This window comes from Hoplias malabaricus, chromosome Y (genome assembly GCF_029633855.1).
Source record: "Hoplias malabaricus isolate fHopMal1 chromosome Y, fHopMal1.hap1, whole genome shotgun sequence".
NCBI classification, from domain to species: Eukaryota; Metazoa; Chordata; class Actinopteri; order Characiformes; family Erythrinidae; genus Hoplias; species Hoplias malabaricus.
Window position 1 is genome coordinate 63,440,157 of NC_089820.1, and position 23,955 is coordinate 63,464,111.

General features: G+C 41.8%; 3 protein-coding genes across 3 annotated transcripts; 2 read left to right on the forward strand and 1 right to left on the reverse strand.

Annotated features, from left to right (window-relative positions):
* The first annotated feature begins 1,345 nt into the window (after positions 1-1,345).
* Positions 1,346-6,876, forward strand: LOC136679579 (protein-cysteine N-palmitoyltransferase HHAT-like protein). The gene is made up of 12 exons (XM_066658189.1): positions 1,346-1,454; positions 2,304-2,371; positions 2,986-3,109; positions 3,330-3,340; positions 3,621-3,815; positions 4,132-4,341; positions 4,445-4,616; positions 4,749-4,893; positions 4,980-5,015; positions 5,346-5,547; positions 5,913-6,054; positions 6,563-6,876. The coding sequence occupies exons 1-12, from the start codon at positions 1,349-1,351 to the stop codon at positions 6,709-6,711; spliced, it is 1,560 nt and encodes a 519-aa protein (XP_066514286.1). The 5' UTR covers positions 1,346-1,348; the 3' UTR covers positions 6,712-6,876.
* Positions 6,877-8,890: 2,014 nt separating this feature from the next.
* On the forward strand, positions 8,891-12,998 carry LOC136678993 (kelch-like protein 40a). The gene is made up of 6 exons (XM_066657227.1): positions 8,891-10,024; positions 10,394-10,554; positions 11,706-11,813; positions 11,992-12,177; positions 12,521-12,670; positions 12,810-12,998. Exons 1-6 carry the CDS (start codon positions 8,891-8,893, stop codon positions 12,919-12,921), a joined length of 1,851 nt encoding a protein of 616 aa, XP_066513324.1. The 3' UTR covers positions 12,922-12,998.
* A 1,991-nt stretch (positions 12,999-14,989) lies between these two features.
* LOC136678992 (zinc finger and BTB domain-containing protein 47-like) lies at positions 14,990-22,710 on the reverse strand. The gene is made up of 7 exons (XM_066657226.1): positions 22,409-22,710; positions 20,665-21,187; positions 19,576-20,333; positions 19,028-19,175; positions 18,815-18,930; positions 18,150-18,294; positions 14,990-17,304 (listed from the first exon to the last, which is right to left on the reverse strand). The coding sequence occupies exons 1-7, from the start codon at positions 22,409-22,411 to the stop codon at positions 16,913-16,915; spliced, it is 2,085 nt and encodes a 694-aa protein (XP_066513323.1). The 5' UTR covers positions 22,412-22,710; the 3' UTR covers positions 14,990-16,912.
* Between the last annotated feature and the right edge of the window lie 1,245 nt (positions 22,711-23,955).

Sequence of the window (23,955 nt, forward strand, 5' to 3'; positions counted from 1 at the left end):
ACATTTCTAAATGCACATTTCTGAGCTAACATTGTTTACTTAAATCATCCTAAAGTGAAAATGCAGCTGCTTTTATGAGCTATTCGTGGTAGCATTATAAATAGATCAACTTTAAAGAAGGGTTTAATCTGGATAAATACTGGTTAAAGCTTCATTAGGTTAATAGCTTTTCTGACTGATTAATTTCTATCAGTATTTCAGTTAGTCAAGCAGAAGTATCAGTGTGTTGATAGAAAGGTGGACAGTGTGTCCTTAAAGTCCTGCACAACAAAATAATCAGCACCACACAAGCCTATCTATATTAAATTAATTTTGGGGTGTGGGTTTTGGTGGGAACATTTGCATTGGCTGTTAACACATTTGGCTTTGAAGATGGTAGGATGTCAGGTAAAAATGGATTAATAATATTTTTCCTACACAAAGATTTTTGACTTGCATTTGCAAGTATCAGGGTGGCACAGTGGTGCAGCAGGTAGTGTCACAGTCACACAGCTCAAGGGACCTGGAGGTTGTGGGTTTGATTCCCGCTCCGTGTGACTGTCTGTGAGGAGTGTGGTGTGTTCTCCCTGTGTCTGCGTGGGTTTTCTCCGGGTGACTGTCTGAGAGGAGTGTGGTGTGTTCTCCCTGTGTCCGCGTGGGTTTCCTCCGGGTGACTGTCTGTGAGGAGTGTGGTGTGTTCTCTCTGTGTCTGTGTGGGTTTCCTCTGGGTGACTGTCTGTGAGGAGTGTGGTGTGTTCTCCCTGTGTCTGCGTGGGTTTCCTCCGGGTGCTCCGGTTTCCTCCCACGGTCCAAAAACACACATTGGTAGGTGGATTGGTGACTCAAAAGTGTCCGTAGGTGTGAGTGTGTGGGTGAAGGTGTGTGTGTGTTGCCCTGTGAAGGACTGGCGCCCCCTCCAGGGTGTATTCCCACCTTGCGCCCAATGATTCCAGGTAGGCTCTGGACCCACCACGACCCTGAACTGGATAAGGGTTACAGATAATGAATGAATGAATTTGCAAGTATCAGAAACTAAAAAATTAATATGGAGCATTATTAGCATTTGCTACCAGCTAATACACACAATATTACATCTAAAAACAAATTGATGAAAATAATGAATAATTTTAACTAAATACAATCACTCTTTCATAGCTCACTGATTATCTGGAGTTGCCAAAACCTCACAAAACTCATTTCTATCTAAATGTTAAAGCTTGGGAAGCTAGCTTTGCTAACCAGTCATGACATGGTCAATTCTGTATTCATACCTTACAGATAACGTAGACCTAGCTTGGATATTCATCAGGAATATGGTCTCTTTGGTCTCTTACAGTTCCCCCTCGAAATTTGGTGCTAAATTTTGACCATGGGGATCAAGACAGCTCTCCCTAGGACTGAGCTCTACCTCTACAGTGCCGTGCTTGGCCTGGCTCTTCTGTGGGCAGGCAGCTGGATCATAGAGGCATCCAGTGGTAAGTCAGGACATCTTTTTGAGAAAAAACAAAAATATGATTAACACAGAGGCGTATTTTATTCCTGGAGGTTGTGTATTATTAACACGTGGAGAGAGGATTAGACTAGCTGTGTAATTCCTTAAGGAAAAGACCCAATTAATGTTGTCCCACTGGTGCTTCTGAACTATTTCTCTCATTTTCACACGTTTAGGAGAATGGAATTTGCTATAAATAATTAGAATATATTTTAAAATCTGTTAATCTTCAGTCAATTGCAGCAGGAGAAAAGAAAGCCATTTGCAATCAAAGTCTTACATAAAATAAAAATGAGATATTTCAGATATTCTGAGTCAGGAATCTGGGGCATAAATTCTCCAATGTTTTTTTGGACACCTACCACCCACTCACAAAAACGCTCACCACCAGCACCGCTATGCAGTGACACGTATTATGTAATCCCTTATTATTTGTATTCCAAAATACCAAATGAGATCTTCCTGAAATAGCTCCGATGCTCTGGATTACAGTGTACAACAATTGTCCTGGTGTCCTAGTTATTTTACAAAAGTAGTTACAGTAATGTGCAAAACTGAGAGACAACCCTCTATCAATTTAATTTCCATTCAACACGACCATTAAGCACAAGTTATTCAAGGATAGAGGACTGTTTTATGGAAATTGAACAAATTAGGAATGTCCTGTTACACAAGAACATGTGGCATATGTGTTTGTCATCACAGTAAACTGGTGTATTTGTATGTGGATGTCAATGTATGTATTAAACAGTTACGGTCACATATGTACAATACAGTGTTATCTTTTTATCTATAAATCTGAAGTACTAATAACTGATCTTTTGATCTGTAGAAAATGTAAACCGGAAGACCTTTAAGGAGAGTGTGAAACCAGGATGGCACTACTTTGGAAGAAAAATGGTAAATATATATATATATATTGATTGTCTCTCTCAAGGATGTGGCTAACTTTGAATGTGCGATGTGGCTCACTATATATATATATATATATATATATATAAGCATATAGGGATATAAAAACCAACTTGTTTAGTGGTTTTGTTGAAGGAAATGCTCCATTTTATTTATATCACGGAAGTAATCTATATATATATCCAAAGCTTGCACTTTTTTTTACCCTCTGAGATGGTAGATACACGATGAAGGCTTTCACCTTGACACTAGACTTGTGTGGATTTGCTTGCATTCAGACAGTACTAGTGCTGTCTAGTTCTGATATCACAGATCCAGAGAGTAGAAATTGGAACTCCAGTTCATCTGCTCTACAGCCCAGAGCTGGGGGTATAATAACCCTCTAGCTGGCACTTTAAGTTAGGCTTGGAGAACTTAGTCTCATGCGGCTGCTTCAGAGCATCGGATTCTATTAGCATTGCTTTTTCACAGAGATTATTACAGTTGCTGTATCCATTCATTGAAAGGTCTGTCTGAATACCTTTGGGCATAGAACATACATATTTGATGATCCGTGTACTTCATGATTCTTAACAGAGCACTAATCGATTGTCTCTCTCAAGGATGCGGCTGACTTTGAATGGGCGATGTGGTTCACTACCTTCCGCAACCACATCCTGTTTGCCCTCTCTGGTCATGTGATCTTTGCCAAAATCTGCTCCATGATTTCTCCCAAGGTGGGTATGTGTCCTGACATTGTTCTCGAGAGCCATCCCAATAGCGTGATGCTGTAACATCAATACGTATTAAAAATGCATGAGTTTTAAGATTGCATTAGCTTTCGTATCCATCTCTTGTGCAAATGTAGATTGTGATGGCTGGAAAAATCAAAAACATCTCAGGTCTCACTCTAGTGTTACATGAGTTCTTATTTTGTGTTTTCTGCTTCCTCTGAAGACTGGTATAGATGGATATAAGGTAACATTCCTATGGGGGATACTGTCCTTATAACTGCATGCTGATTAAAGGGCCTATATACTAAAAATTGCTTTTCTAAGTTCCACTGACTGGGTCCACAATTTGTACCTTTACTTGAATTCCCTTTCATTGTATTGTTTTAATGATGTTGTAACCCTCTTCCATGGTCACACCTTCATCAGGATGTCTCTGGACACTCAATATAAAAAATACTCAGCTGCACTTTGTTCTACTCCTGTTGCTTTTCTAAGGCCATAACCTTCCACATCCTGATCCACAGCACAGGTCTCTGATCTACATGCTCTATGGCTGTTTGACTGTGCTCATCATTATGGGCTGGACATACATCTCTCTCATCCTCTCCCACTGCATCGTCCTCTACAGCGTGGCCCTGATCAAGAGGAAGTGGCTCTGTTTCGTGGCTGGACTCACCAGTCTGGCCACATTTAAGATGGAACCCTTTGTCTCTTGGCAGGTCAGTGATTAAACTAATAATCAACCCCGTAGATTCCTGGTTTATGGCTTATAAGTATTAGTAACTTAGTGTATACAGTCAGCAAAAAGGGCACTATAAGGTACATAGTCCCTACCCTCCTCCAAAAGTTTCACAGAGCAATTTCTGCAGTGCTAAGCCCAGAGTGGCAATGACAGGGGCCCTGTTCTGCTAATTACAGGTCAGTGGAGCATGGCAATCATTTTCAAGCTGTAATTGTAGATAAAAATATTATGTAGCGTTACTCTAAAGCTGAGTAGGATCCCTAATCTTTGATATTTCTTGTGGTGGGTTCTAGGCTGGTTTTGTTACTGGCACTTTTGATCTTCAAGATATCCTCTTCTATGGAGGGTGTGGGTTTTCAATCATGCGCTGTATGAGTTTTGCCCTGGAGAACTGTGAGAAGAAGGACGGAAACTACACCTTCATGGATTTGATCAAGTACAACTTCTACCTCCCCTTCTTCTTCTTCGGACCCATCATGACTTTTGACCGATTCCATGTACAGGTGTGTTCACCCCACTGTGAAGGAGAGTGTTCAAGCTTCTATTTCTAAAGGTCTAATAACATCAGTCTCTGTAGAAACATAATACTAAGTTCTTGTTTTTTAGGCTAATGACCCTAACTTGACTCGCAAGCCCAGAGAAATGTGGAACATAATCATCCATGCTTTGGTGCACCTTGGAGCCATCTTGGTGGTAGATGTGTTCTTCCATTACCTGTACATCTTGACCATCCCCAGTGACATGAATCTGGTGAAAAACCTCTCTGACTGGGCTTTGGGTCTGTACCAACATTTTTAACTTCCAACATTGACACTGTTGTACATTCCATAGATATTAGTACACGCACCTCAGCAGTACACACTTTTTTGGTGCTGGACTAAATAAAGGCCTGTCTTTGTGATGTTTCCAGCTGGTTTGGCCTACTCCAACCTAGTGTATGACTGGGTGAAATCAGCGGTCATGTTTGGTGTTATCAACATTGTGTCTCGACTTGATCACTTGGACCCTCCCCAGCCCCCTAAATGTATCACCATGCTCTATGTCTTTGCCGAAACGTAAGTATTCACATTATATTTAACGTTTTATAGCACAGTAAAGTTATCTTTACTTAATCGCCTTTTGCGTTGTTTCCATCTTACAGGCACTTTGACAGAGGAATTAATGACTGGTTGTGCAAGTGAGTAGTGCTAACTTAACACAGAGTACTGTATATCAACAACAGGTAGCTGCTTGGAGTATCCTACTTTACTATCACTATTTCAGAGTTGTTTGGAACAAAATTAGAAGTTAATACTGCATTAATTTGGATAATTTCATTTGGTTTAATAGGCAGCTGGAGATTTCAAACTCTGTATATATACCGTATATTTATATTTAAAAATCACAGTTGGAATCAATTACAATCTAGTTTGGATCTGATCTGGGCCAAGATTTTGTGAGCATTGCTCATGCTTGTAGCTCAGATATCAACCGGTCTTAAAGCGATCATCTTCTATGTACTCTGAAGGTATGTCTATGACTACATCGGAAAAAACCATGATGGGATCTTCAGGGAGCTGGTTGCGACAATCTGCACCTTTTGTGTGACGACTCTGTGGCTCGGACCCTGTGAGCTGGTCTACATTTGGTCTTTCTTCAACTGCTTCGGCCTGAACTTTGAGCTGTGGGTGGCTAAGCTCTTCTCTTTTCCACCTCTGTCTACTGTAGAGGTAAGAGTCAGGGAGACTCTGGATTTTAAAGCTTGTCAATCAAGTACTTCTTAATCCTTAATGACAGACAGAGTGGAGATTTGGTAAGGAGCTGGACTAGAAGACGCTTTAAGACCACCTTTGGGCTACTAAGAATAAAGCTTCTGACTGCAATAAAGGAACAACCAAACAGAAAAAGGCAAAGATGATCCTAAATATCTATTTAAGTTCAAACTAATTTAGACCCTTCCTATTGGTCTGATTATTCTTGAAACTCTGACATCTAAAAATTGACAACTGGAGTTTTCATGTTATGTCCATAAAATAATGCAATAAAATCAACAGGGACATATGACATTATACTGTTCTTATACTTACTTTCAAAGGGTCTCATGTCAGAGGCAATGTCTCGTCGTATCAGGGGACTGTTCAATGCTGTCAACTTCTGGCAGATCGTCCTTTATAACGTCCTTGCCCTGAACAGTCTGGATTTCGCGAAGCTTGTTGCCAAGAGACTGCTTTTCAAAGGTAAGTGACAACTGCAAACGAATATAGAATTATTTAAAGAATTGAGGAAGCAATGACAAACTTTTACTAAAGGATTCTTTGTAATGTTATGAAACAGCCACTATACTGACACCTCTTGGCCGGGATGTGCCACAGAGTCTGTACACAAAACACATTTTAAATATGGCTTCCTCCATCTGGGGACCTCACTCTGTTGAACATAAACTGCTTCCTTCAGGGACTACAAAGTAAATCGATTCTTCATTTCATGAGTCGTACTTTATAATAAACGATGCAAAAGCATCACTTTCATAATTATTGTTTCCTACTTTTTTAATGGTCAACATAACTCCTGTAACCCTCGCTGAGCAGCAAAGCATTAAAACATAGACCAGTTTGGCTGCTAATCAGTTGCTGAATCTAATTAAGTGATGTGTCTTTTCCTGAGACTGTTAGCCGTGATTCTGGACAAGAGCTAAACATTGTCCCCTTCTAAAACCAGCTGTGTTTGCTTTTGTTTCTCCCTCAGGCTTCCCCTTCTCCACCCTCTCAGTGCTGTTAGTGACCTACAGTGGCATTCAGCTGGTGAAGGAGAGGGAGCGAAAGCTGGCTCTGCTGGAGGAGCCAGAGCCGGCAGCCCCCCTCCAGTCGGAGCCTGGAAAACCCAAAACTGAATAAACGAAGAAAAGTGACGGTTCACTGAGTCCAAGCTTCCATACCAAACCCAAGCAGCCCCGTCGCCATGGCCACTGCTCTCAGCACAAGCCTGTTTGCTAAGCACAAGGCGTTTTTTTTAAACTGTGAATAGTCCTCAAGTGCACTTGCTGTGTATATGCCAACTGCCTCACACTGAAACCAAGTGCATTTTTTATTTTATTTAATACAAGATCCGATATTCAGAGAATGGGCTTGCCAAATATTTTATGCAGATGTAATATATTGAACCATTAAAGGAAGAAATACCTTTATTTATCTTGTCTATTGTGGTTGATCTCCTTAAAAAAATATGGTTTAAAATTTAATATTTAGTAAATATCAAAAATCGTTTTGTATCGTTGTGAGAATGTAGAGTAAGCGTTTACAGACACATACTGGCCCTGTTTGAACTGCAAAAGAAAAAATGGCAAAACACAGGCTGTGAACTACAGTGACCCTCGATATCCTTCATGAGAAGGTGAACTGATACTTTTTGTTGTATTATTCGGTCACATGCTACAACATGGACAAATGCTTCTGTGGGAACGCCCTACATCAGACTGTGGGTCCCACCGAGGAAACAGGGTCAGTCAATAAACCTGTAACCTGCACCAGCCAATTACCTTTTTCAGATATCAGGAGAAACAATGGGATGGTGTCCCATTGGATTTAGGATGCTGTCTTCAAAATCTAGAGGGAAAATTGCTGTCAATTATTTATTTCTTACACAATACTGTGTAGAAGACCCCCCCCCTTCATTTATTTATGGTCCAGGCAAATGACCAGAGGAAAAACAAGGTAAACAACAAGAAAATGTTCAGAATTTGCCAAACGGAAACTGTATACTCAGAAGAATGGACATGTGTCATCATTGGCCAAAGGAGGGGGACATACGTGCAAGTAAATTTATTTAAAACAAATAACAAAACCAGAAACAAGACAATTAAAAAAAACAAGCAAAGCAGAATGTGGAAAAAAAACTTATTTAAACAAAGTTCACAAAACAGGACAGAAACAAACAGAAAACAACACACCACACAGATGTGAGAAGCGGAACCTCACACACACACACACACAAGACCAGACCAAGGAACAATGAAAACAAGGGGGTATATATACACAGGGCCACAGACAATGAACACCTGGGAAAGACTAAGAGGGCACAAAGGAGGCACAGGTGGGAACATTAATGATGAGGAGGGGGAAAGAGCAGGGGCTAAGGAGGAGACAAGAACAAAACAAAACAGAGCCATGTGCTAAAGGAGCACATGACAAACAAGGAAACTACCCCTGATCCCAGGCCTCAGCCTCTCTGAAAATGTTTGGGATTACAGGAAGTGTAAGGAGAAAATGCAACGTATTTCTAAGACTGTAGTTTTCTGTGACATATTTATTGCTCCTCACAAAATGAATAATTTAACTTAATGGTTGTTAGACTGGAAAATCAATAAGCAACTTGGGGTCTCTGATTTTGCTCTATACTTTATGTAGCATGTAATACATACAGCAATGCTACCTAGCATAAAGATGTACTATGTGGTTTACCTATATGAATATTAGTATACCACTTCTACTTGAACGAGAGAAGAGAAATTAAGTTGACAGTGTAACTTACCTGCTAATGAAACAGTGTTTAAGGGGGGGAAATGTCAAATACAATTCTTATGGGTAAATATATGAGGGTTAGTTCACTGGAAGGCTGTGAATTTGCCCTCAAACTTGGGCATTCCTTAGCAATACTCTCCCTGGCATTGTAGGTACCTGTTCTATAGCAGTCTGTTCTTCAACTCTAGTCAACAAGAACTACAGACCCCCCAAAAAAACACATGTCTCATCCTCAGGACCTGAGATGTGACAGTATTCTCTGGCGACATGTCAGCTGTCTGCCTTTTGGTGAAGATGGCAGAGAAGAAGGGGGAGGGAAGGGGCAGGATTCTCGAGTTTCAGCCTCTCCAAATGTAAGTCCTCCAGCTTTGCTCAGAACTAAAAATAAACAAAGCTGATGGTCCATGACAGCTGTAGTGAGAAGCCACACCACCACGCCAGCCTCCATTTCTCTCTCTTTGGGTCACACAGTTAACACAATCAGTCCAGCAGTGGGAGAGAGGACGCAGACTCTCCTACTGCCCTATCACGCTAACGCTACACAAACCCTGACAAGATGGCCGCCGAGCCAGTGGATCCAATGACGGAGCCGAGGATGTACCAACAGACGCTCCTTCAAGATGGGCTCTGTGAGCTCCTGGAGAATGACAAGTTTGTGGACTGTGTCCTGAAGATCAAGGATCGGGAGTTCCCATGCCACAGACTGGTGCTGGCTGCCAGCAGCCCGTACTTCAAGGCGATGTTCCTTTCAGACCTGGAGGAGAGCAAGAAACGAGAGGTTGTGCTGAAAGATGTGGATCCGGGCATAATGGGGATGATCCTCAGGTACATCTACACCTCTGATATTAATCTCACTGAGCAAAACGTTCAGGACATCTTCATGGTGGCCAACATGTACCAGATCCCTTCCATCTTCAGCGTTTGCGTGACCTACCTGGAGCAGAAAATGGTCCTGAGCAACTGCCTGGCCATCTTCAGGCTGGGGTTGCTTCTAGAGTGCCCCAGGCTGGCTTCCAAAGCCCGGGACTTCATATGCGACCGTTTTGAGCTCATCGTTCGAGACCAGGACTTCCACCAGCTGGGGTCTGGAGAACTGGCTGCTATCATCACCTGTGATTCCCTAAACGTGGAGAAGGAAGAAACAGTCTTCGAGGCTCTGATGGACTGGGTTGAGCACGATCAGTTTGAAAGGATAAAAGACGTGCCCGACCTCTTGCATTGCATACGTTTCCGCCTGATGGCGCCGGATTATTTCAAGCAGAAAGTGGAAGGGCACAGGTTGATCAGAACCAACCAAGACACCAAGAAAGAGCTGCAGCTGATCAAAGATGCGCAAAGAGGGCTATTACCTAAAGTCAAAGGGTCCTCAGGCAGGAAGGTGGAAGGCGCTGCTGTGGGTGGGGGTGATGAAGAAGAGGAAGATGAAGAGGAGGAAGGCCTGCTTCCAGGAATCCTGAATGATAACCCACGCTTCGGAATGTTTCATACGGACTTCATTCTTATGGTTAGCAACACAGGGACAGTCGCTTATGACCCTGCTGAAAACGAGTGCTACTTGGCATCCTCGTCGACTGAGATCCCAAAGAGTCACTGCAGTTTGGTGACGAAGGAGAACCAAATCTTTGTGGCTGGGGGCCTTCTTTACAATGAGCAGAACAAAGAGGACCCCTTCAGCTCTTACTTCCTACAGGTAACTTTACAGAAACACTAGTCTTCTGATTTTAATTATTCTTATCTGTGTCATGCGATTTTCATAGCATTTCCAGATTTGTCTTTGTTACAAGCGCATACGGCATGTGGTACCTCACTTACTCTAAATATAATCAGTGATTCATCTATTGCTCATCAGGGATTAGCATGCTATCTAAACAGGTGCTATGACTACATAGTACATCACAGCAGCTCTAACTCCATTTACCATGTTAGAAATGTCAGGGATTATCATTGTTTTACCAAGCTCAGTGGCTGTGTTGAAAAGTAGGCCAGTCAGATTTTGTGCACAGGAACTCAGAGAAGAATAGCCCATGCTAATTTGTATGCTCTGTCTTCTCTTGTCCAGTTTGACCCCATGAGCTCAGAATGGTTGGGGATGCCCTCACTGCCCACCCCCCGCTGCCTGTTTGGAATGGCTGAGGCCAACAACTCCATTTTCATTGTAGGTGGAAAAGAGCTGAAAGAAGGAGAACACGCTTTAGACTCTGTTATGGTCTATGACAGACAGTGAGTAGAGATTCTCTTACAAATGGAAGGAAAATCCATTCAGTTTCTTGTCCATTTACGTCAGTACTGTGTAATAGCTGGCAGTTATACTTGTGAAAAGATGTGATTCTAAGTAATTCCAGACAAGTGATATGGGCCCATTTATCATTAAAAGGAACACTGCGTAGTATTTTTACCTTAAAATTACAACTTCAGAATCATTGTGATACTGCACTGACTTATAATAATAAGACTAGGGCCTCTGTCATTGCTACTCTGGGTTTAGCACTACAGAAACTGCACTATATAACATTTGGATGAGGGTAGGGGTTCGGTTCCCGCTCCGGGTGACTGTCTGTGAGGAGTGTAGTGTGTTCTCCCTGTGTCTGTGTGCGTTTCCTCCGGGTGACTGTCTGTGTACTCTCTGTGTTTGCGTGGGTTTCCTCCGGGTGACTGTCTGTGAGGAGTGTGGTGTGTTCTCCCTGTGTCTGCGTGGGTTTCCTCCGGGTGACTGTCTGTGAGGAGTGTGGTGTGTTCTCCCTGTGTCTGCGTGGGTTTCCTCCGGGTGACTGTCTGTGAGGAGTGTGGTGTGTTCTCCCTGTGTCTGTGTGGGTTTCCTCCGGGTGTCCGTAGGTGTGAGTGTGTGTGTCTGTGTTGCCCTGTGAAGGACTGGCGCCCCCTCCAGGGTGTATTCCCGCCTTGCGCCCAATGATTCCAGGTAGGCTCTGGACCCACCGCGACCCTGAACTGGATAAGGGTTACAGATAATGAATGAATGAATGAATGAATGAGGGTAGGAAACCACTCCCATTTTATTTCAGTACAGTGCTGTGAAATGTATTACACCAGGAGAAGCCCCAAATCTTACACAGTGTTCCTTTATTGAACAGCAATGCTATACTGTGTACTTTAAATTATTATTTTTATTTTTACATTAAATCATCTTAATTCAGAAATATAATTTGACAACAAATACATGTTATTCAGATTTTACATTTGGGTGATGATTATTTAATCTCATGCTACTCTTTGACATAAAAATAATTCAAATAAACAAAAAGTAAATCCAAAGTGTCAGGTTTAGAGTGTAATACAGCTTCAACAACTGCCATTAAGTCTCTGTATGTGTCTATAATATCACTGCATATATTCTTCTTTCTTGTTGCCCATAGGTCATTCAAATGGGGTGAATCGGATCCTCTGCCATACTCAGTCTACGGCCATGGCACCATCTCACATAATGGCCTTGTCTATGTACTGGGTGGAAAATCTGAAAGCAAGTAAGTTTGTTCTTTTATTTTTGGGGGTGTGAACATTTTATCCAAAATCGTGGGCCAGTCTGCACAATGCCACTGATATAAATCTAGTGTAAACAAACACATGCTTTCTACAACCGTATTTTCTGTTACCTCTGACAAAATGTCTGTCATTCACTCACCCAATGGTTTTCTATTAAAGGAAGTGCCTGAAGAGGGTATGTGTCTACAACCCTAAAAAGTTTGAGTGGAAAGAATTGGCACCAATGAAAACAGCCCGCTCTCTTTTTGGCGCTGCCGTCCACAAAAACAAAATCTACGTGGTCACAGGAGTCACCGACAGTGGCCTAACCAGCAGCTCAGAGGTGTATGACATCGCCAGCAATACGTAAGTTACACACTTAATTGAAACTTTTTAAAGAAAATCTTGCTCTAGAACAGGGGTGGGCAATCTTATCAGGAAAGGGCACACCGGCCCTTTGTGGATAAGACGGTCCACCCCTGCTCTAGAATCTACTGTGGCACCTCTGTAAAAGAGAGGGTCCTTTTTATCTTCAGATATATAATTTTGGCTGAAGTGCCCCTTTAATTTATGGGACCGCCATATTTTAGTGCTACCCCTGGCTCAATTTGTGAAAAGTTCGGATTTAATTTATTCTTCTGTCCAAGATTTAGCTGTATTTTTTTTTTGTTTGAACAAAATCATCTTTGGCTTGTACATGATGCCGCAGGTGGTCCGAGTTTACTGAGTTTCCTCAGGAGAGAAGCTCTCTGAACCTCACAGAGTTGGCTGGATGTCTGTACGCTGTGGGGGGCTTCGCAATGATGCCCAACGACATCACTGAGAAGCTGGAACCCACTGAGATGAACGATATCTGGAGGTGAGTCCACCCCTCAAATTTCCAGAGTGGTTTGGTATGTGTCTGTGATAAGAGCCAGACGCCTGAACAGTTAAAAGTTCAATGGGCCCATAAATCTAATAACTATGATAATAATAAGAAGATGTACTGTGCTTCCCAGGTTTGATGAAAAGGAGAACTGCTGGAATGGGATGCTGAGGGAGATCAGTTACGCTTCCGGAGCCACAGTGTTAGGAGTGCGCCTCAATGCTTTACGACTTACCAAGATGTGATCAGAGATGTGATCAGCAGCACGAGTGAACAGACATGTACATACGTTTTAGAGTGTGGAGAGCAGCTGAATTAACATAAAAGGCCTCAGTCATTAACTGTAAGTGGAGTTAATGGATGTTCCTGGAAGATGTCTTACTGTAAAAGCTGGACACAAGAGGGAGACAAAGAATGGACCACTACGGTGTGAAAATATTTCAAAGTAAAGAGTGGAAACATGAACTGCAGGAAGGAGAGACTGATGCAATTGCAATGTCCATGTCTGTGTATTTGTATTACTCACATATTTATTAGAGTTATGCTGGATTTGAATAATATCTGCCCCATGATTTCCATGTTTAAAACACTGAATGGAGCAGTTACAATGAGTGTACTGTCATCACAACAGACTAAAATTTGAAGTTCATGAAAATACAGAGATCCATATGCTTTCCATACGTCGCATGAATAACATCGGACAGTGAAATGCACACAGTCAGAGACCACCCTTCATTAGATTTTCAATCAACAATTTTACAGTGAAAACAACTAAATCTTTAACATAAGGTTTTTCAAAAAATCTAAAAATAAAGAAACCTTTAGGGATATTGTCCCACTCTTCCAATGTAAAGTTTTAGAAGCTGGCTGCGTTATGTTCTTCTCATGATTGGAAATGAAGTAAATAAAGGGGAGTCTCTGAGTGGTGCAGGTATCTTAAGTACAAACGAAAACGAAAGGACAGGACTGTGCACAAAAGAATTACAATTTGAGTCAACAAGGATGTTTCCATAGGGGTTTTACAGATATAACAGGCAGCACAGTAGACAGAGTATAGACCAGTATAAACATCACTTTAAATCCTATAGTTTCTATAAAAGGTTGCCTTTCATGTAACAACACAACAGTAACATTGGACATAGCAGTACCACCACAGAAACAGTTCAAACTCTCCATTTTAACGCCTTAAATCTGACAAATGAAACCACTTTCAACAACATTTTTTCCCTCATAAATTCTTCTCAGCCTGTGTTTTCCAACAAAAACTGCTTCAAAATCAACCAGAGCCACAACAAAACCTTAACCGTACAAGTCTTCTGCTACAAAAAAAAAAGCAAATGTAGTTCCACTACACTTTTCCAATTGTGTTTGTCACATTTCAAGACCATTTAAAGTTCACCTAAGCAAAAACCCAAGATCTAGAATAGAAAAAAACAAATCTATGTGGCAATATTTGGAAGAATAAAAGCTCAGAGAGCAGCGTATAAGCTCCGACTGCTGTTATAATGTGCAAGTAATACAATATAAAAGACATAAGAGTAGATACATTTGGCTACAAAGCTGTATACAGAGATAACTGCATACAGTGCAGGTTAAAAACACTATTTTAAAGTGCCTACTGCAGTGGCTCTCACTCTCCTGTGCACTGTGTAGTTTAGCGTTTGTTTCAATTTCAACAACAGCTGACAAAATACTGTCAACTGACGCATCCATGCCCCACCCACAAATGTCTAGGTGCTGCTTAATGTTTCATTAAATATGGGTCAAATATGCTTTTGTCCAAACATGGATCTTTAAATGATTGTTTCATTCATTCACTCGTCTTCCTTCATCAGTCCATCTGGATCAGGTTACTGATCAGGCCCGAGGAGGGAACACACCTTTGACAGGGCACCACCCCGACTGTGAATGCCAATGAAACCCATGCAGACATAGGGTTAAAGCTGGATGAAACTGGTGCAGGAAAATTAGCAGTAACTGTTAAGTAATCTCCATATCCTGATTTTTTCTGCTGACTGCTATCGGTCTCACAGAAGCATCAGCAAAAAGGGAAACACCAAACCACACAGTGTAGAGGTGAATTAGAACATAAACCACTGCCCTGTTGTATTACACTTACCCTAACTCTCAACCTAATTATATTAGGACAAAGGGCAATCGTGAAATGATGGTTTGACTTGGACAAATTAATATGCCGTCCTCGAACATAAACACATTCAACAGTACAGACATAGAGTACCAAGTAGCTACATCCACTTAACATCGATGAAGAACAGTCTTTATAAAAAGGTACAGTATTGAATGCTATTTAAACTCCAGTCTGTTTTAAGGGGATGTGGGGAATTGCCTTGGCACTGGGCTTAAAGATAGTCTTTCGCATTCTTGGCCAAATATCCAACCCCATCCACACTGAAATAAAACATTGATTTGTACAATAAAGTGCAGTAAGCATTGAGTGTGAACTCTCTGAGATTATATGCAGCCTAACTTTCTATTTTATTTATTTATTTCTGTAAACATTCACTAGTACTCAAAAGATTGGAATCACTAGAGTTACTGACTCTTCCTGATCAGGGTCAGGGTGGGTCCCAAGCTTACAATTGGACACAAGGCAGGAACGCACACTGCGCAGGGTGCCAATCCATCACCGGGCGTCACACACTCATTTACATAGTCACACCTGTGGACAATTTCACACGACCAATCACCAAGAGCTAAAAACATGTTTTGGGGCTGAGGAAACCCTCACAGATACAGGGAGAACACACCAACTATTGACTCAAGGGTTTGGAGCTGTGTGGCAGTGACAGTGACCCCCATTAAAATTAAAATAAAAATTAAAAATTCGCTTCAGTTATGATTCCAAAGTTTTGGGTGCTAATGTATATTTCTTGAAACTGTAATAATGTTACAATAATACAATTGTGAAGAAGAAAAAAATATATATGTGGGATTCAAAGGGAAAGACACATCCCCTTAATGCTTTCATTCCTTCACTTAAGGGTTGTCATTTACAGCCCGATCTTCAGTATGAAAATAGACATAAAGACCATAAAAGTCACTTTTACACAGGCTTAGACTGCATTAATGAAGACTGCATTTCAACCTTGAGTATCTGTGGAATGCTAAGGTCTGTGAAATGTCTGCGATGCAAAACATATACAAATGATCTCAATACTTTACCTGTAACTCTTCAGTATACTGAATATATATTGCAATATAGAACTATAATTACTTATACATCAAGAGTTGTATTTACCAAAAACGGCACAATCATGTTGTTTGCAAATTGAGGTGATTTTCGCTATATAAAACTTAATAATAATAATAATAACTACTGTATTTCTCCTAGCTGTGCAGATTACACACAAAGAGAGATGGGCAGTGTAACCGCATTTGTACACATTAGGGATGGGCATGAAATATCAAGTAATTTGATCAGAAGAAATGGACACAGATGTGTTTAGATATTCAGCGCAAACCAGACTCGGTGTGAAGTATAATGGCAGTAAAATTACATTAATTTCACACAGCCCCTGGTTGTTATTTATTTACTCATTAACCACCTTCAGGCTCAAATGCATCCTTTTGTAGCAACGGTTGCATAATTGTGTTGAATATTAACTGCTACATAAATAATAGTGATTAGACAAGTTCAAGCTCAGATATATTTAAATGTAACTTGCCACAACCCTCTGCAGGTGCCACAGCCAGGAGCCAATTAATGTGCTTTCTTCTTGCATTTAAACGTATTTAAACATAGTAAAGCCTTATGGGCAGCTGTGGTTCAAAGGCAAGAGAAGAAGGCATGGAAGTGTGGGAACTGTGCTGTTTCCTCCCTCAACATCCACAACAGGTGTGACTTTGAACTCTCTGGGTGCTGCCCACTGCTTGGTGTGTGTGTGTGTGTGTGTGTGCTCACTGGCCCTAATGCACTAGTTTGTCTCTGTGTGTGAACGTTCTAAATGTATTTTATTTGATTAAAAATGTTTGTTCTTTTGTCAGTGGAACATTTCTATGAGGATCTGATGGCATTCTCTCACCAACATCTGGAGGTATAATGTACGTAGTTGACTCACAATGGTACTGGCATTTTAATGGTGCTTTATTGACGTGTAACTGAAAGCTAAGTTAATATTCCATTACTGATAAATAAATGCCCATCCCTCACACGTTTTCATATAAAAGGCATACATGCTTTTGTTCCTATTTCTTTACTGGAACACAGAACGCTATCTAGGCCTCATTAGAGTCAGTCCTTGCAGAGGGGAACAGAGGTGATAGAGGAAGTAGGTGCGAGTGTGAGGGGAACTGTGGCAAAGCTGCTGATAGGCCAGTGTCCTTACATGTTTCGGTCCCCACTGGATAAGAAAGGGCCTGATTTCCTACAGCTTGCCCAGGCATGGTGGCAGGGTTATACACGTTGGGAGGAACCTCTGAGGTTGGTGTTTTGTTCACTGAAAAACACTTTTCTCGATGAGCTTTCAGCATGTTGGAGAACCGGAAGCGTTGGCCACACGTTTCACAAGGATATGGCTTCTCTCCTGTGTGGGTGCGCCGGTGCCGTTTCATGTTGGGTCGACTGGTAAAGCTCTTCCCACAAATCTCACATATGTACGGCTTTTCTCCTAGGAGACATTAATGTCGGAATGGTTCGATTACTTGTCATAAATGATTTATTACATGTAATTAAATATGCTAGTTCTAGCCTTAGATGCAACATATAGAGGTGGGTTCTATGGACGCGGAGGTGCTGGTTTCCAGCCCACCTTCAGAAGATACATAGTGCAGTTTCTACAGTGCTGAACCTAGAGTAGCAACAACAGAGGCTCTGTTCTTCCTATTACAGGTCGGTGGAGCATCACAATGATTTTGAAGCAGTGATCCCTCGTTTTATGCGGGGGATGCGTTCCAAGACCACCCGCGAAAAACAAATTTCCGCGAAGTAGAGGAAAGATATTTATTTATGTATTTAATGAGTATTTGGACTTTTAAACCCCTCCCTGTTACTGTTAACAACCCACCCTTTGCATTAAACAGTCGTTCTATAATGTTTTTCAGCTGGAACTACATGTGATATCCCACCAGTTTCTTTAATAGAGTCATTCCTAAGCTGTGATTTAGCGTCAGTAAATTTCACTCAGATGTGGACATGAACAATACATGTACTGTACGTAAGAAATACTTGTAAATGATATATTTTGTCACCTACAGGCCCAGTCTAATACATGTACATAATAAAAAAATATATTTTGGCTATTCATCTTTCATGGTTTTCCTAGATTTTCCCTCAGTATCCACGATATAGCGGCCATAAGCCCCTTGAAAAAACCCGCGAAGTAGCGAATCCGCGAAAGATGAACCACGAAGTAGCGAGGGATTAATAATGAAAAAAAATGGCTCCACTATGTGTTCTAAAAGATCTAACTGATCAAAGCGCCTTCTCATTGTATCCTACCTGTGTAAATCTTACCTGTGTGGGTTTTCATGTGCTCATCGAAGTACTGCTTCATGTTGAAGTCCTTGCCGCACCATTGACACATGAACTGCTTATGTCCAATGTGGATACTCATATGAGACCGAAGCTGGTACTTGTACTGAAATCGTTCATTACAGTTCTGAAAAACAGAGATTCAAGAAGTGACTGGTGTAGGGAGTATGATATATATAACGGTATACACGGCAATAAAATGATTCTGGTTTTAGAAACTCTTTTTTTTCTTTTAACACTCTCCTTCCATTTGTAGGTAGATTTATGTATTACCTCAGGAATATATTCTGAACTTCTGCAGGAAATTAAATAAGCAAACGAGGGTCTCGGACTTTAGCTGAATTGTCAGATGTAGCAAAAATAACTGAATAGGGTTGAGACTATTTTGCTTTTTGAGGCAGAAAAGGCAAAGTTATCTTCATTCATTTATTCATTCATTCATTATCTGTAACCCTTATCCAATTCAGGTTCGCGGTGGGTCCAGAGTCTACCTGGAATCATTGGGCGCAAGGCGGGAATACACCCTGGAGGGGGCGCCAGTCCTTGCAAAGTTATCTTCTAGAACATTTTCAAATGTCTTTTTTAAAAACAGAAAACCTGACCTGAACCATTTCTTTAACTGTGAGTAGCCAGGGAAATGTATTTACCTCACACCGGAAGGGCTTCTCTCCAGAATGCTGAAGAAAATGAACTTTCAGAGACATACTTCGTTTGAAGGACTTGCCACATGTCTCACAGGTGAATGGCATCTCCTTCGTATGAGCTGAGAGCACAAAGGACTGGTCAGGAGAACTCGGGCCATGTGACGTAGATGAAGAACCAAGTGAGAGAATGGTCTGAAAGCTATTAGCGCGACTCACCGATCATGTGTTTCCGAACGTGTGCCATGGTGAAAAACTTTTTCTCGCATATCTCACAAGTGAACTTCTTCTCCGCGTAGCCATGGACTATTTTATTGTGCTCATGCAGAGACCAAAGCTTCTTAAACTCTTTGCCACACATGAGACACTAAAGAGTGTAAGTAAATAGAAAAGAAATAGAGGTTGATACAATGACAGTGACTGTTAAAACGATAGATATATTTACATATATACATTTTACATTGCATGGTTATGTTCCATGAGATGGTGCATTTAATGGGTATTTCCACCAATTCCTCCCTCTCCCACGTAACTTAGCACAATGCTAATATAACAAAAATGGCAGATAGCATTATCCTCCAAGCATGATGAGCTGTCCAATGATCATCAAAATTCGAGAGCTGTGGACAGACCCACTAGCCTTCAACCTTACAGTATTGTTTCAGTAAGTGACCAATCAGGACATAGGTGACACAGTTTCTGTGAACACAATTTGGCCAAGACAACCGGCAATTTCATCCCCTGCAGGTGTGTGTGTGCATTCATACCTGGATGTTCTTCTCACAGTCAGTCTGCTGATGCAGCAGCAGCTCGCTGTCCAGAAGAAAACGCTTTCCGCACTTGTCACACACCTGCATTTGGCTGTGTGCAACATTCACGTGCTTCTCCATGTCCCAGCCGTTAGTGAAGATTCTCGGGCACCTCATACATGGGAAGCTCTGCCTATCCTGTATCTGTGAGTCCGGCTTGAGCCCTTCACCGTCCTCCTCCTCACCACGCCTACTCCCACCTCCGTCCCGCCTCACTCTCATGCTCGTTCTCATGGTAACTGTAGCCATGGTGTCCACAGATGCCCTGGTTTGTCTGCGTGGCCTCTGAGGGAGGAACTCAGGCAGGTTGAGGTCACGATGTCCTACCTCTGCTCCTTCTTCTTCGCTGGTACCTCCAAGTGCTTCGTCCTCACATTCACTTTGATCTTCTTCTTCCTCTGAGTCCCCAATGTCCTTCTCCTCTGTCTCAAAGGCAGATGGACCTCCTGTGGGGGGCGAGCTGCTGCCATCCATGCTTTTGGACACATTGAGGGTCTGGTTGTTCAGGTTCAGTTCCACAATGATTTGCTCTCTGTTGAAGGCCGCAAGGTCTTCTGGATCTCTGGCTACTTCTGCTTTTGCTTCCACTTTACATGGCTGTCCCACCTGTCCATCGCCGATGTGAACAGCATATGGGCTCTTCTCACTTTTCCCAGCAAAGATCTTAGCGCTGGACAAATCCTGCTCCTGCTTGATCTCCACGTAGAAGCTGGTGCCTAGGGCCAAGTAATAAAACCACACAAATATTCTTCTCATAATTATTTTTGAAGACAGTGTCATTATGAAGCTCTTATTAAGCCTGCCCCCTTGAGGAGAACTGTTAGCCTGCTAAACATGAGTGAGTGAGTGAGCGAGTGATTGAGTTTTAGTTTCAATAGGTTCTCTGCATTTAAAATGAGTAGATCCTTCTCAAATTACCAGACTTAAATAATAAAATGTCTATGGTCAGAATACGGCTTACTTAAACTTATTTTAAAACATACATGTACAATTACTTTGACTCATATATTATGATTTTAACTCTATTTCCATTTTAATGAGCAGTACCTGTTGGAACACTGCCTCCCGAGCTGCTATTGCCATTGCTCCAGGCTTTGCTGCTGGTGTCCTGCTGTTGGGGCTGATCAACTGTCGCTGGACGTGTGTTCAGTGAGCCGCGGGAGATGAGCTCACGGCAGGACGAGACGATGTTGGTCATCTGCAGCACGGTGGCAGCGCGAAGAATGTCTTGGGCGTTGCCGCTGGTCACAAGCAGCTTGGATGTGTAGATAAAGTTGAGGATCTGCAGCAGGCCTTGGGGTCTGAGAGCCTCCAAAGAAAGCTCCACACGTTGCAGCTCCTTGCTGGAAGCGAAGAGTGAGTGGAAGAAGGGGCTATAAGCTGCCAGAACACCTTTGTGTGCCTGGAAAGTGGCTTTGTGGCGCAGCAGCACGATGTCCACGTCACAAAGGTCTGGCTGCAGCAGCCTTTGCTCATTCAGACGATCCATCAGGAAGGTGCAGTGGAGGGCCACATCCTCCACCACAGAGAACTCCACAGATGGGTGGTCAGCAGTCTTCTCCACTATCAGCTGAAACAGGAGCAAGTTATGAGCAGGGATACACTGATCACTCTTTTTTTTTTTCATTTTATTTATTTATAAGTTTTTCCACATTACATAATACACATCACATTAATCTATAGAAAACGTAGGGGGTTCTGGCCTAAAAATGTTCATTTTAGTAGCAAATTACATCTTGAAACTGGTTTGTAAATCATTCATTCACTAAAATTCATACTCACTCATGTTCAAAAATGCACCACAAGGGGTAACTAATAGTCACACACTAGCTTTTAGAAACTACCCTACAATTGGGTGATATTCAGTGTTTTGTAACAAAACCCTAATGGTGTTGGTTCCTATATAATAAAGCTGGCATACTTCACTATAATTAACTACTGCACCATTTAACATAAAATCACCCTAAATTACCTTGTTGTTTTAAAAACAACAACTCAACAACTTGGACATGTCGTGTGGGCTGAAATGGCAATATAATTTTGCATAAATCTTGTGTTCAATAGGAAATAATCTGCCGTATTTCACAGAAGGTAGCACTGCGGTGAACGGACCCACATTTCTAGTGTTTAATACAACATATATTTTTTCAACCTATATAATAACCTTTACAAAACCTTTAGAAAACAAATGGTTGACTGAGGTATTTCACAGTAAATAATATGACTTTATTGGCATTGTGACCCTTGGTTCCTATCACCATCACTATAAAGACATCTGAGTCTGTGCATTTCTCTACATTTAATCACACCAAATCCACTAATAACAGTGAACTCTGTAACCTTCATTTAAATCTCAACTACTGCAGATTGCACAAAAAAAAAACGAGAAAAATGAATGGAACTTCCTCTTTAATCAATCATTGTTGCTCTGAGGTAAATAAAAAACTAAGAAGCGGTCAAGTTTCACTCTAGGTTTGGCGGCTTTACAAGCTCAGACTTGGATAAAACCGGGGGAATTTTAACTAGACTAATTAAAACTATTTTAAAAAGGTATAACTGTGGAACAATTCGATGTCAGCTAAAAAACAACCACTAAAAAGTTACACAACTGTAGACCGCGAACACGGTTCAGCAGTGACCGTTAAAAACTGTGGACTAACTGTACAGCGACGAAACATCAACACTGGCTGTGTGACATGTATTAATCCGCCGAGGCCTAAACCGAATTCCCAAATGCGCAGAGCAACCAAAAAGCCCTCGGACAAAACGCAAAAAGAGACGGTGCTGCTACCATTGCGGTCCGGTGGCGATATCAGCGCTTCAGCGGAGCTCCGTGTGTCCTCCTCAGGACCCGCACCCTTCCCTTCCATGAACAGAAACGCCTTACTCTTTGTATTTAAACGGCGTCCTTTGATTTGGTCGGCGGGTCTTTCTCGCCATGTTTGCTGATCGGCGGCTGCCTTTGGCGGAGGGCAAGTGGTGATTGGAGCTCCAAAATCATATGGGGCGCTCCGTCTGGAGCGTTAAAGCGACAGGGATGCCTTAATCCAGGAAAGCGGTTTCACTAACTGCCCTCAATTCGGGTGTTGGTGTTTGCTGTGAGGAGCATGTGTGAAATATTGATGGGAAGAAAGGACAGAAGGCGGAAAACTGGGCGCTTGTCCCCTGCTCCCGGGGCGCTGTGCCCGGCGGAGTTCAGAGACGCTGCTCGGGGTCAGCGAGTCCACCGCGGAGTGAACCGGTTCACCATAATCCAACAGCTCCGGGTGTAAAACCGTCCTCCTCCACACAGTGGCAGCACACCACTGTAGAATAATGGGAAGCTTTTCGGGGAATAATGGAGGCCTGTGCAGGTTTATATACACCATAGTGTCGATTCAGAGAACACCCTTCATTTTATTTCCAGACAAAGCAATCTTTAACTACAAGTCATTCCTATCTGATGACATATTTGTAACTTAGTTATAATCCACTTGTACAAGGAAGGGAAACAAAGGAGGTATTTGTACTGGACTGGCCACCTCAGACCTCAACATCATTGAAATGTTTTGGGATTAGCTTGCACTATGAAAAATGCCACCATTTTTCATAGGCCTTTGTAAGTGTGGAAAAATATCCCCACAAAATGGACACACTAAATACAGTGAAGCTTATGTGTAATTCATTCTCTGACAAACTCTTCTATCATTTTAAACCACGAATAACTCAGTACTTAAACCCTTTTGGCTGTACGTTGAATATATAAAGATTGGTCTCTGACATTAGCACATTGCTGCATATGCCTTCTTCCAAAAGCTGAGGCAGATGCTAAGGAATTCAGATTAGTTTGTGAATATCTTCCACAAACACTGCCTCCTGCTAGATAACTCCCTAGGTTATTAAAACAGTGGGATGTTGAAGATATCTTATCTGACTGGCCATCAAGCCAAAGCATGCTCAGGCCGGCTCATGTCTGATGGGGTTGAGCTCTGAAAGATGGACAGCAGAATGTCACTGAGGCATGGGGAGAGACTTGCGGGAATCATTTATGAAGGGATTTAGAGGATAAATAAATAACAGATGGGATGTATTTCAGAGGAGGGCTAAACAAAGATGGTATCGTTTTCATAGGCTCGCTGGCGATCTGTCCACCTTAGTCCTGTTTGCTCTTTTCTCACCCTCCTTTTCTGGTTATACTTACTCTTTAAGACTTGGGTGAAGAATGAAATTTATTTACAAATGTTTTACTCAAAATATATCAATTCAAACACAAATTTCAGCCAAGTTATTATTATTATTTTGTTGTTGTTTATATAATGTTGCTATAGTTTAGTTTATTTGTTTCAAAATGATCTACAC

Coding starts and splice junctions, on each gene's coding strand:
- LOC136679579 (XM_066658189.1), top strand. CDS start 1,349: ATGGGGATCAAGACAGCTCTCCCTAGGACTGAGCTCTACCTCTACAGT. Junction 4,617..4,748: donor CCTCTCTGACTGGGCTTTGG/GTCTGTACCAAC, acceptor TGATGTTTCCAG/CTGGTTTGGCCTACTCCAAC. Junction 6,055..6,562: donor CAAGAGACTGCTTTTCAAAG/GTAAGTGACAAC, acceptor TTTCTCCCTCAG/GCTTCCCCTTCTCCACCCTC.
- LOC136678993 (XM_066657227.1), top strand. CDS start 8,891: ATGGCCGCCGAGCCAGTGGATCCAATGACGGAGCCGAGGATGTACCAA. Junction 11,814..11,991: donor GGTGGAAAATCTGAAAGCAA/GTAAGTTTGTTC, acceptor TTTCTATTAAAG/GAAGTGCCTGAAGAGGGTAT. Junction 12,671..12,809: donor GAGATGAACGATATCTGGAG/GTGAGTCCACCC, acceptor TGTGCTTCCCAG/GTTTGATGAAAAGGAGAACT.
- LOC136678992 (XM_066657226.1), bottom strand. Junction 19,176..19,575: donor ACTGTGAGAAGAACATCCAG/GTATGAATGCAC, acceptor TACACTCTTTAG/TGTCTCATGTGTGGCAAAGA. Junction 18,295..18,814: donor AGAAGCCCTTCCGGTGTGAG/GTAAATACATTT, acceptor TCTGTTTTTCAG/AACTGTAATGAACGATTTCA.